General features: G+C 49.9%; 1 protein-coding gene across 1 annotated transcript in view; it reads right to left on the bottom strand.

The window, feature by feature from the left end:
- The window catches only part of SHISA6 (shisa family member 6), a 279,906-nt gene that overhangs the window by 266,198 nt on the left and 1,221 nt on the right, over window positions 1-12,487 (bottom strand). Inside the window, exon 3 of the mRNA XM_012653929.1 lies at window positions 12,132-12,483. Within this exon, the coding sequence (XP_012509383.1) occupies window positions 12,132-12,483 (352 nt within the window). The remainder of the gene's footprint in view (window positions 1-12,131; window positions 12,484-12,487) is intronic.

Below are 12,487 nucleotides of genomic sequence, written 5' to 3'. Positions count from 1 at the left end.
AAATTTTTCTTCCTTCTTTCTCCCTCCCTTTTTTTCTTTTCTTTCTTTCTTTCCTTTCCTCCCTTCTCCCTCCCTTTCCCCCTTCCCTTTTCCCTTCTTTAAAATGATTTATAAACATTATCATGATTTTGCCACTGCAGTACCATCATAAGGGTGGAATACATAAAAAAGACCAACCAAATCCTACCAACTTTAACTTATTCATTTGTTCTTTCACTCAGTAATTCAGTCATATTTCTTAAGCACCTACTTTGTGCCGTGCACCACTCTAGGCACTGGACTACAGGTCCGAACAAAACAGGTAAACACTCCTGTCCTCTTGACACAGCGCTGGGGGGAGATGGATCCCTGCCACAAAGCAAACCTCCTGCATGGGGCTGCAGACCAAAGAATTTCCCAGAAGAAATCTTCAGATCTTTAAATTGTATTTGAATTACTGAGATACACATGCTGCTCTTGGCAATCTCATTCAGGGTCTTAGTATAGAATTATAACTCCACTTCCAGGTGGACAGTCTCTGCACCGGCATGAAGACTTGAAACCATGCCCCATGAGGACAGACACATAAACAGAAACGTTTATTCAGGAGAAGGGAAGATTGAATGTGGGCCTTTACTGCTGTCTTCAAAGAGATGCTTTGCTGTCTTGCAGAAGAAAGGACGCAGTGAGTGGATCCCAGGCCAAAGAAGTCAGGCCCCCTGAGAATCAACCAGAATTGCATCCTAATGATAGACCAACTGCCTCTGGGGCAGGAGCAGCCCCGCCCTAGATGCACAGGTAGCCACTCGCTCGCCGTGCATGAGAGGAGGGGAAGCTGGCGTCAAGAAGGAGAGTCACTAAAATGCCTCGTATGTCGCTTTCCACCAAGCAATTCTGAGTCGAAGATGCTAGAGCAAGCATTCTCGTGAGGCCATTTGCAGGTGGCGTCCTTGTCTGAGTGGAGTGTGCAAGGAAGATGCAGCCCTCCCGCGTCCCGGGGCTGCTGCCCCTGTAAGTACAGACGTAGACTCTGCTGTCCCGAGTCTTTCAGGTGTGCTGAGGACAAAATGGTCCAGAAGAGAACGCACCTCCACAATGGCACTGCCCGCATCCCATAGCCAGGGCAACAGACTGGGGGGCTGCAGGACTCGCTCATGTCATGGGGACAGAAAGTGACACAAGCTGGAACCACTGCCTTCTAGCTCAGCTCCCAGGAAATGCTCTCAGGTGGGGAAAGATGGAGGACAACCTCCACTTTTAAGAGAAAAAGGACTTTGCCAGATGCTCCTTCAGAGCCACATAAGATAAAGAGAGGGAGGGCAAAATCCTTTTCTGTGAGGGGTGGAGGTACTGGCTACGCGTCTCCCGTCACATCCCACAGCAGGCGTCCTGCCGTCCCCTCAACCCAAACAGTGGCTCCTTCAGCCCCTGAGAGAGGACCACAAGGCGGCAAAGGCAGAGCTCAAAGTGCTCGTATCCCCCAGAGACAGGACAAGTTGTGCAAAGTCTGCCTCCGGACCTCTGACCCCTCGGGTCCCCGAGGTTGTGGCATGATACGTAACACAATGCTCAAAGCCCAAAGAGAGAGAGTTGTTGGATTCTAAAAACTCAGAGAAATTAAAAGAGAGAGAGAGAAAGAAAAGAAACAAGAAGAGGGAAAATTAGCTGCAGCCCCCAGAGGAAATTAAAAAGGGGATTCGAAGCTGCCTATAGTCAAGCATCACCAATTCAGTGGAAATGGGGACAGGCTAATCCCAATCAATGAAACAGACTTGAAACCTCTAAAACACTTTCAGGGAAATGCATTTTTACTGCTTCCCAGGTCATTGCGGGATTTCAAACTAGACTAAAAAAATAAAATAGATCTTCGAAGAGCTACTTTATCGAACAGATAAGAATGATTTGCAATTAGCATGCCGATTGTCTATGAAGAGCCTGCTTGAAAACAATCTGTCCTCCGCGGTCTGCGTGCCCTGCACAATCTTTTGCAGTTTCGTGCGAGCTATTCATCTGTTCATCGCAGCTTTTTATCAGACAGAGAGGAGAAAAACAACTTCGCCTGGGTCCAATCTGGATAAATTTTGAATTAGTGGCGTCTGAATTGATGCGGCTTAACGAAGTTCCAACAGGACAAGTTCAAGAAGGAGACGCAGAGGGAGAGGGGAGAAGGAGCACAACTCGGCATAAATGAACACGAATCAAAAGACAGACAGATGGAGAAGAAGCCGCAGTGGACAAAACAGCGAAAGTAACAAGGAGAAACATTTTAATGATGCGACTTAAAAGAGAGAGAAAGAGATGCGACAGATCCTTTGCTCAAAGGCCCGCTGTTTGTCTTCCCAAAGGCTTAGGGTGGGTAAGAAGCTGGCTCTTGGTTATTTGAGCACAGGAAAGCGCTGTTGCCCACCGCATGCATCGTCATCCAAGCCTATTGGGATCTTTCAAGGGAAACTTCAGGAAGATTTCTTGGGATGCAGCACAAAGTCAGAGAGGCTGGAATCTAGATTCTTCCCCAAGCTCTGCAGAGGGCTCAGCGTGTAGGTGGGCCGCGTGGGCTGTCATTTCAGAGACGTGGGCTAACGTGAGCCTCACCCTCAGACGAATAGGAGTGACTAAGGTCAGAATTCCCCACTGATTGCATCTGAGGCTAAAACCAGGCCTGGGGCAGAAAATCTCTCCTGGCAGCTCCCTTCTTTGGTATGATGGGGTTTTGTCCCTAACCTGCCTGACTCCTAGCAAAGGTCTGTGTTCCCAGAACCTCAGAAAGGAGGTGTGGATGGGCTCTGGAAGGGGCTCTGAGATGCCACCACCCTGCCCCCATCCAGGCTTCCCAGGGTTCGAATTTCTCCCCACTGGAACAGCAAGGACAAAAGAAAAGGGACGAAGTGGATGTTTGGGTGGAAAACACACTTCCCAGAAGAGGACATTTGGCTAAGGGAACAATGAATATGTCCAGAGGACAGAAGTCCTAAGTAATGAGACTTTAATGCCGAAGCTAATGGGAACAGTACACGAGACCAAATGCCAGAAAAGCAAGGAATAATGAGAGTGTTTGTGAAGCCTGTAGAAAGCAGCAACCCTTCTCCCAAACATCGGGGAAGAGGGCCAAGGTTCTAGCCACCCAGAGTCTCGCCGGGACTCCTGCTTCCGTGGGTCTTGAGAGTAGGACGGTGGTTTTAGGCAAGAAGGATCCAGGGATTCTTGTGCCCCTCTGACTAGGAGCAGGCATGAGCCAGGAAGGGGACAAGGTTGAAGACGGTGCTGGCAACTCCGGGTTCCTGGGGAAGGCTACTGAAATGGCTCCCACGCCCACCTCAATCAGCGGTGAGTCTCCTGCTCAGGTGCCCCTGGCAAGGAGCTGCAGACCAGGGACTGTGAGCTTAGTGGCTGCCGACTGCCCCATGATAGCCTGCTGTGGATTGGCTGCCCGAGAGTAAAACACAGGCTATCAGGGTATTCCAGGGTTCCGTCCTGCTTATGTGCCCTTCGGAACGGCGGACTTGAGAGTATAGGAAACAGAGAGGCACAGGGGAAGAGTGGGTAATTAGGAAGCACAGCTAGGAGAATAGAAACAGGAAAAGAATAAAATTGGAACAGGGAAGCGGAAGTGAGTTGGCCAAAATTCTGTGTCTTGTGCGTACAGTGCTAGCTGCTACAAATGGGGCGGGGTGGGGAGTTGTGACAAATGAAGCTGTTTGTGAGCTGAACACCTCAGTAATTAAAACTGGAAATAGCCTGAGGTCCATCCTCTCTCCCAGATCGCTTCTGCTCTCTAGCGCCCCTTACTCTACGCCCCTCACTACTCAGAAGCCAGGACTCATGCAGAATTGCCTAGGCCTTCTTTCAATACTATCGATTTTTTCTCAATTATTAGTAAAATCGGGGTGTTTTTTCTTTTGTTTTTTCACGTTTTTTTTGTATTGTTTATCCTTGTATTTCACTATCCTCAGCCAATATAATCTATTCTTGAAAGAGCCCTTCAGTGTTCTGGGCACCTTCCTGCCCTGCATACAATCTAAGTGGGGTCTGTCGGTCTGGTCCAACAGTACCCTGATAGGTAGGTCTTTTATCCTCTCAGTCCCTTACTGTGGGAAGCTGTCCCAGGGCAAAGGTGGCTCTTTGCTTTCTTAAGTTGTCTGAGTATCACTGACCCCTTTATATCCAGGAAGGTGAGAGCCAGCTGCCCTGCTGGACCCCAAGAAAGATGGAAACCAGCAATGCTGTGTGACCTTGGGCAAGTTACTAAGCCTCTCTGAGTCAGTTTCCTCATGTATAAAATGGGGCCCTGTTCTCAGAGCAGTGATGGAGAGATGCAGTGAGACACTGCAGGCCAAGTGCTGAGCAGGGAGCTGGTACAGGGAGAGTTCTTGAGAACAAGAACTCTTAGGATTGTCTCTCTACAACCTTTCCCACTTTCTTGAGTCTTCAATTGAGGACCACAAGTCCTCCCCAGCTCCAGCTCTCTGGGGTTGCACGGGGGATGGGGTTGTATACGTTCCTGGGAGGCAGAGCTCCCGCCTTCCTGACACTCAGGCAGAGCTGAGGGGGACTTCCCGGGCTGGCAGTGGAACTGACTCCTCCCAGCATGTCTAAGAGCGGCCTGTAGAGACTGTGCCCCGCCCCGTATGATAGGAGCAATGCAAGTGCCCAGCCCCCATCACCCTTTGACTCCTGATGGAGATGAAGGAATGTCATCCCACCACAACAACAGCGTAGCCGGCTGCTTCCCCACCTGCAAATACTGGGCCTCGTCACCTGCCCTTACGCTCAGCCTGCCCCATCCTCGCTCCATTTCTGTAATCAGTCCCGGCCAATGAATGCACGTTTGGCGGTGGGAGTGGGGCAGTAATGTACATTAGGAATGGACGGGCCCTGCTCCGGGCTTGCAAATGTTTCCACTTCATCTTTGACTTATTGCAGAGACAATGGTCCTGGGATAGAAAGAAGGGGTTGGGGGTGCACAGTGAACACCCTGGCTCTGACCCCATGCATCCCAAAGAAACTAGGTCCCTTTATCCCTTTACCTTCAGTATCAACCAGGAAGCTAAACTGAGCTGTCTCCTATCTCGTGCGGAAAGGTGGGACACATACTTTATTCACACTTTCTGGCAGTTATATGAAATGTTTGCTGCACATCCACTTCTTTCCCCCCCTCTCAACAGCCTGGCCACCTGCCCACACATGGATATAACATGGAACTGATTTTCTTACGGCCAGTAATTATCCTTCCATGTCAGGAGCGGCTCCTTCAAAGTGGCCACGGTGGATTGCTGGGCACTCCTGCGCAGGGCTGCCTTTCATTGCTCTCTGACACGCCTCTTTTGGGCTCCTGCCTTCGGAGACAGCTGACACAGCTCCTAGGAGCACAGGCCTCATTACTGGAGGCCCTCTTGATTTCGGTCACCTATTTCATTCATCGGACTCAGCCCCATGACTTACACTACTTACAAGAATCAAGTCTACCCTAGGAGGATAAAAATATGCTTCCGTTACAGAAAGTCAAAATGACATGCCATGGGCTTTCAAAGTACTTCCAAGAGAGGAACTGTGGAAACACTTTCTGGAGAAGAATCAGCATGCGGCCTGCCAAGGTGATTGCTTGGGAGGGCGATACGTTAGGGTATGCATGCCCTGGTTCCTTCAAAGGAAGAATCAGGCACATTACAGGCAAGCCCCCAGACTGCATGCCACAGAGGGTAATTGCACATAATGATTAAATCCAAATTTCCAGCTTCGTTAGCCTGCAATATCTTGGCTCAGAGCTGAGAAAGGGCACAATTGGCGCCAGTGAATGGGTTTCTGGGGCTGATGGAGCTATCTTACGTGTAGGGAGCCACCCTGGAGGATCACCCTGGAATCACGCACACACAGGGCCGAGGGTTGGCTGCAGGTCCCTGGCCTCTGGTAACGCTGAGCCTTATTGATCTGGTAGGTCTCAGCATTTCCGCCCATCTCTGGGAGAGAGAGAAAGCATTCACAGCTTGCATTTTTAATTACAGATCTCTGCCCTCTGTTTTGTGCAGCAACTCCTTGCTCTGGTCTGCAACCCTTTGGCTTGTGCTGTATTTTCCTTCTTCAATGGTTTGCATTACTCAGATCTTATTAAAGGATGATGCCTAGATCAGGTTATTGTCCGTTAGAAAGGAGTGTGAAGAAACTGCAAAAGGACCAGGGAAGAACAACAGAAATCATTTTAGTAGATGGAAACACTGAACTAGGAGGGGCTAAAGAAATGCAGGAAAGGAAGAGGAAAGAGAAGGCTGTCACTCACATCTCCAAGGATCCGAAAGTTATTTGGTGATGACGAACTAAGACATGTGCATAAAGTAAAGCAGAACAGATTTTCACTGGACAGGACAAGGCCAGACACTAGGACACAGGAGCTGGGCTATTAGTTCAAGCTCACTCGCCCATTAGCCAGGGGTCCTTGGCATTGTGATCTGGCCTCCTCTGGATGTCAGCTGCCTTGCTTACAAAAGTAGAGAGTTAGAGTACATGAATTGCCTGCGATAAAAATGCTATGATTCTGTAATAGATGACAAAATAATAAAATGTACTACCCTGACTTTTCAGAAGATTTTGGTTTTACTTCTAGAGATTAACAAAAAATAATAATAGAGTGAGTTAGCAATGTGTTCCGAATGGTTTTAGAATTCAGCCTGATTAAGGCTCAAGGCCAAGGGGCCGAGACCCTCTGAGGGTTCACTGGTGAATCCTCCCACCCAGCCCTTGTCTCTACCTATAGTATCTGCAAAGAAAGATGCTAGAGAGGTGAGGTCATAATCGTGACTCAGGAGAAAATAATGGATGGGAGTTTCTCAAAGTAGAGAAAGAAGGGAAAAATATCACAACAGAAGGTAAAAAATGAATTTAGTCTAGGTCGTCATATATTCCATCAAAGCCTCCTCCCCACCACCAATCTGAGACATCTTATACACCTCTACGTCCAAACTATCATTTTGTGGTTCTACAGGAGATATATTGTCAGACATGACCAAAACTGTAAGACAAAATGTACTTGAATTTACCATAATTTCAAAAATGTATTATGCATGACTTTGAACGAGGGGAGGGTAGCAAGGAAGGAGGAGGGCGGTGACCTCCCACAGCCTGTAGCAGTGTGCTAGTTGCAGCACGTGGTAGAGATGCTCGCAGACTATAGAAATGGAACCAGAAAGTTAAGACCTAAATACAATCCTGCCATGCCTCCGAGGAATCAGACAGTGGAATCGGAAACAAAGATTCTTTTGGTGTCGTTCCCTTTTATTCCATATCCATAGGCATGTCTGTCTGGGGCTAGTGAATTAACCTCTTTCAGTCAGCTCACTTTTTCAGCTGTCTTAACCATGGGTTCCTGCACAACTGATTGGAATCGGCTGCACAATCTGATCTCTCATTAAAATCAATTTAAAACAATGACTTTTTTCTCTTGCTATGTCTTGGCAGCCTAGAACTGTGGGCAAACTCTTGGTATTTTAGCAGTCAGTTTCCCAAAATGAATGTGCTCCATGCCTCGGGCAGGGCTGTAGGAGGGGAGAAAGGGACAGGCGTGCAGCCCTTCTGAGCTTGGGGCAAGGTAGGAAAGGAACATGAAGACATTGAGCAACGTGACCTAGGAGAATCGCCAAGTCCAGGGATTTTGGAAAAGTATTTGCATGGTTGCCCTGCTAAAGCAGGAATGAACACTGCTAGCCTCATGTGTGAAAGGTAACATGTGCTTCATAAGCTTACGTTGCATAGTTTGAAACATATCTTGCCCAGGGAAGGCGAGCAGGGCTCGTTTCTTAAGTGAATGCCTGCATGTGTCTGCTAGAGTCAGGACAAAACCAAGCCCATGGAACAGGAAGGTTGAGTGGGCAATGCCACTTTGCCCTTTAGTGGGGGCAGTCAACTTCTCACCTGACTGCTTTCCTCCTTTTGCTATCTTTGCTTCTTTCTGTCTTCCTGGCATCCTTCCCCTAACCCCTCCTCCATAAGCCTTCTTAAATTCTTCCACAATTTCCCTGCTTTCCTTACATGCATTTTTTTTAACTCAGAGAAAAAGGAAGACAGGCAAGGCTAAGACCTTCAGTCCAAGGCAAGATGCTTTCTGTTTCTTTCCTTCCAACTGCTACATTTGAAGTAAAAAAACAAGTTGACTTTCTGTTTAGATCAATTCATTATAGTGAGCCCACAGTGCTTCAAAAAATCCAGTGTTTGGGGTGATTCGACAATTCCTTGCCCAGGAACCTAGAAAGAGAACTCACTTAATCAGCCAGTAAAGTGGCCCTGCTACTGCACTTATGTGGCCTGGGAAGGAAAAAACAGAGCTCTTTGGGCATGTATTTAATTTCTAAAGGGAGAAAAGGTGGAACCAAGTGTTCCCTTGGCCTCCTCTAGAAATACACAAGAGATCCCCAAGATGAAGGACCCTCTTGACAGTGGAGGGTCACTTCCTAATACTTTTCCTTTTTCCTGATGGCATCCACCCAGGTTTTTCTTCCCCTAAGCATCCCCCCACCCCGCCCACATTCCTTCATCCCTTCCATCCCTGTGCAGGCAGTGGGAGGACACAGGGCAGCTCTGATTTCACCAACTGCGTCGACAGCATCCTAATAGCTTCCTGACCCATCTGTTAATTAGCCATTTAAAAAAACCACGCAGTTCCTCCCTCAGAACCATTCTCATCTCCAAGACACTAATGAATCAACTCAGGGTGAAGAGGAAAGAACAGGTCTGAATGTGAGACAGCTCAGAACTGAATGTCAAGAAGGAGCAGCCCCCTGGGCCATCCCTGAGCGCAGCCCATGCCCTGGGGGCGTCGGTAGCCCTCACTGAACAGACAGCCCCAGGGAAGCAGTGCAGAAACCACTGGGGAAACACTGAGCTTGGTGGGATGTCTGCAGTCGGTCAGCTTGGGCCTAGGCAGTTTAAAGGAAGGAGAAGGGCAGGTGGGAATCCTGGTGGGAAACCGGTTCCAGTGGGAAGGGTGGGCACGGCTGTCCAGTGGCTCTCCACACCCAGCACACAGCTCTGCCTCTGGTCCCTCCACAGGGTCCAGCGGCTGGGTCTGACTTGGCGCTCACCGCTCAGCCGTCAGACTCACCAGAGGGCTGATCGCTTCCCCTATAGACACTGACTTCTCACTCAGAAACATGACAGCAAGGTCTAAACGCTTCTGGAAAAGACTAAATCTGCTCTTCCCTGCAGGGGTGGGGGGATCGAGGCAAGTCCTGCGCTGGGGAATGGGTGTGCAGGGGCAGACAGAGGCAGACCGCCCATCCCTTTCCTTCACCCCTTGTTACACTCCACAAAGATCCCTTTCCAACGAGGCCCTTTTCATTGAAACCCCTCAGACTCAGCCCCTGCTTGCCCAACTACCACCTGCAGGGAGGATCACACACTGGAATAAGCTCTTTCTTTCCTTTTTAGAAAGGAAACGTCTTTGCAGCACTATTTCAGGAATATGTAACTGAACGCACACCCCACCGGCTCCCTTGACCTCTGAAGAGTGTACATTCTCTCTTCTCCCCGTTTCCCCTAGGGAAAAGCCAGGGTGGCGTGAATGTTTATCTTTTCCATCACTCCTTCCTTTTCCCTACCCGTATCGCTCCCCCGACAACACTGTCCGCACAAAAATACTCCCCAGAAGGGCAAGCAGTGGCCTCTGAGGTGTGAGCGAAGTGAGAGGAGCGGTGGTCACACTCACACCCGGGCGTCCAAGAGCAATGCTCACACTCACGCTGACACGCCTCGGAAGCAAGAGGTCGGGCGGGGACTGCTGTGCCCGAACTACCCAGAGCTGAAAAGGGAGTTTCCCAGGTCTGCCCAAGGTCACTCACGGCTCTCTCGTGCTCTGTGCCCCTGCGACTCCCTCAACCACAAACACACATCAGACAGGCATTGTCCCCTACCCAGCAAGCACAGATACGATGGCTTCCAAAGCACTGATCAGGCAAGACTGCAGCTGCTGGAAGAGAGGCTGTGAACTGAATAAAATCAGGAGGTGAACTTGAGGGAGAAACATCCCAAATTTGCATAACGTTCTGAGGCCTGAAATTCATCTCCCATCCCATGGTTAGGTCTCTTCCCCTACCCCAGAGAGAAACTGCCCCGATGGTGTCGCCCTCTTTTGGGGTAGGCAGCATCAGTGTGGTGAGGAAGGGAGAAGACACTAAGAGGGACAGTTACCTCTCTAGGGTCACATGTCAACACCAGCATCCAAAGATGCCTGCTGCCAGCATCTGAGGACATCACCCTCTGTATCATTCCAGGCGATGACGAATAAACTCTGTATGAGGTGGCAGGGTCAGGGTAGCGGGCAGCTTTCTCTCAGTGCAGAGAACAATGGCTCAGGGAAGAGAGAAACTCAAAGAAAGCTTTGTGGGACTCAACCAGCAAGAGGCCATGGCTAGAGCAGAAGGTCTGATGAGAGGTGGGGACCACAGGAGCAGGGGAAGGAGAAAAGCCTCCAAGTCTTGAGGCAGAAGTGGACAGATGACAAAGGCCAGCACATCTGCTTTAGGAGGCCCCTGCCCATCCCTGGACGACTCCTCTGCTTTCCAAGCTGAGCCAAGAGAGACAGTCCTCAGCCAGACGAGACTCAAAGGAAAGAGCAGCTTGCCCTTATTTTCCTGCCACCTCACCTGTCCTCTGCATTTCAGAGCCAAGTCAACCACAGACTATTCTCAAAATTCCCCCATCAGTGCCGGGGCCAGTCCAGGCACAAGAGAGGAAGCTGAGCAAAACTACACTCCCCAGGAGATGGCCGGGGGTGGAAGAGGGGCTGGTAGCACCTTAGCGTGATGAGAGGCTTATGAACGGGTCTCCTTTTGGAATCACTCCAATTCCAGCACCTAAGGTTGAAGTACCCACACTTTGTGGATTTGACTCAATAAAACCTTCCAGGGAGTATCGTCTTTTCTTGACACCCACAGTATCAAGCAGAAAAAAAAGAAAAAAATCAGCTCTTTCAGCATGCCTAGAAATTTCTATCTGCCTTTCTCTCTCTCTGGCAAGGCAGGGGTGATTAATGTCCACAGCAGTGAGGGAAGGAGATTTCATGTTATAAGGATAGCAAGCAGGATGCACAGATGAGCTCAGGGTGGACGGGTCAGTGGAGAGCCCGCGGGGCCCACTCACAAGCAGCAGTCTGAGAGGGCAGGGGGGTTGTGGTTACTAGGGCAGCGCCCACACCATGCACCGGAAATGGAGGCATTTCCTGGGGCAGGGTTCATGCCCTGAAAGGACTCTGTAGAACCACATCCAGCCATTCATCATCATGAGAGGACTGGAAGCAGAGCTAACCCTGGGCGTGTCATTCCTAGAGTTCAGGAGAGGCTAGGTCCTGTCGTCCCCACGGCTTTGACTTCCCAAAGCGCTCATGGGCAGCCAGAGCAGTGCAGTGAGTGGAACCATGAACTACCATATTTTGAGTTCTTGGCATAAGTTTTAGTAGGAGGCAGCCCCCACTGCCTCCCCAATGTAAGTAGTGAAAGATGCCCCACCAGGTTTAACACAGGCAAGAACTGTTAACTCAGAGAGTTCTGCCTACAAGGTTTAAAAGAACAAGTCCTCCAGTCTCAGCAGGAAAGATAAACATCCCACTCGCAGGATGCAATGAAGAGACACCATCTGTGCTTGGTCAACATGGAACGGAGGAACCTTTATTCTTTCTTCCCGCAGGAGGCATCCTTTCCATATCACCCCTATCCCTAACAATGGGGAACATCCCGGCTTGGTACTCTTTTCAGTAAGGTTCCAACATCGGTCAGTTTCCTATACCGAAGATAATACTCTGATATGACTCAAAAAACTAAATGCCACAAGAACCTACACCAAAGTGACCACATGCCGTGAAAACGGACCCCTGGATCCGCATCCAGGATTACAGAATTTGTAAAATTCTTACACCTGAAACTTCATGCTCTCTACCAATTCTTACTTCGTCTTGTAAATCCCCCTGCCACCAAAGCATGCCTTCCCGGTTCTGAGGAAATGGGGAAGAGGGTACAAGCAAGCTCTGATTTGCTGCATGTTAAAGGAGCGATGGTGGAAGTAACTTAAGAGGGTCAAGAGAGGTGTGCTGATGCCCGACAGTGAAGGGGACGAGGGAGGCATGCTAAGAGGGTGAGGCCACGGGAACAGTGGGGCGGCCCAGGCAGCGCTCTCACCTGTGGATGTTCATCTCCCGCGGAGGGCGGTGGGCCTTGTCATAGGAGACCTTGGCGAAGACGCCGGCCACGATGACGAAGGCGATCACCCCGCAGGTGATGTAGACGGTGAAGTTGGTCTTGTCCTTCTCCGGGTCGTACTTGTTCTCGGGCCCCGGCGACACCACCTGGGTGCTGGGCGTCTGTACCCACACCGGGCTCTGGTAGTTGGTGCACTGGCGCTGGTCCAGCTTCTCGTGGCGCTTCTTGCAGCAGAAGCGGTAGTAGCAGGTGCCGCAGCAGTACAGGTAGCCGCTCTCGCTGTTGTTACACTCGAACTCCTTGTCGTACTGGCCGCTCACGTCGTAGTAGCCCCA

Source organism: Propithecus coquereli, unplaced genomic scaffold, assembly GCF_000956105.1.
Source record: "Propithecus coquereli isolate 6110/MARCELLA unplaced genomic scaffold, Pcoq_1.0 Scaffold435, whole genome shotgun sequence".
NCBI classification, from domain to species: Eukaryota; Metazoa; Chordata; class Mammalia; order Primates; family Indriidae; genus Propithecus; species Propithecus coquereli.
Note: the sequence above shows the minus strand (reverse complement) of the source record. Positions and strands in the feature narration are given on the sequence as shown.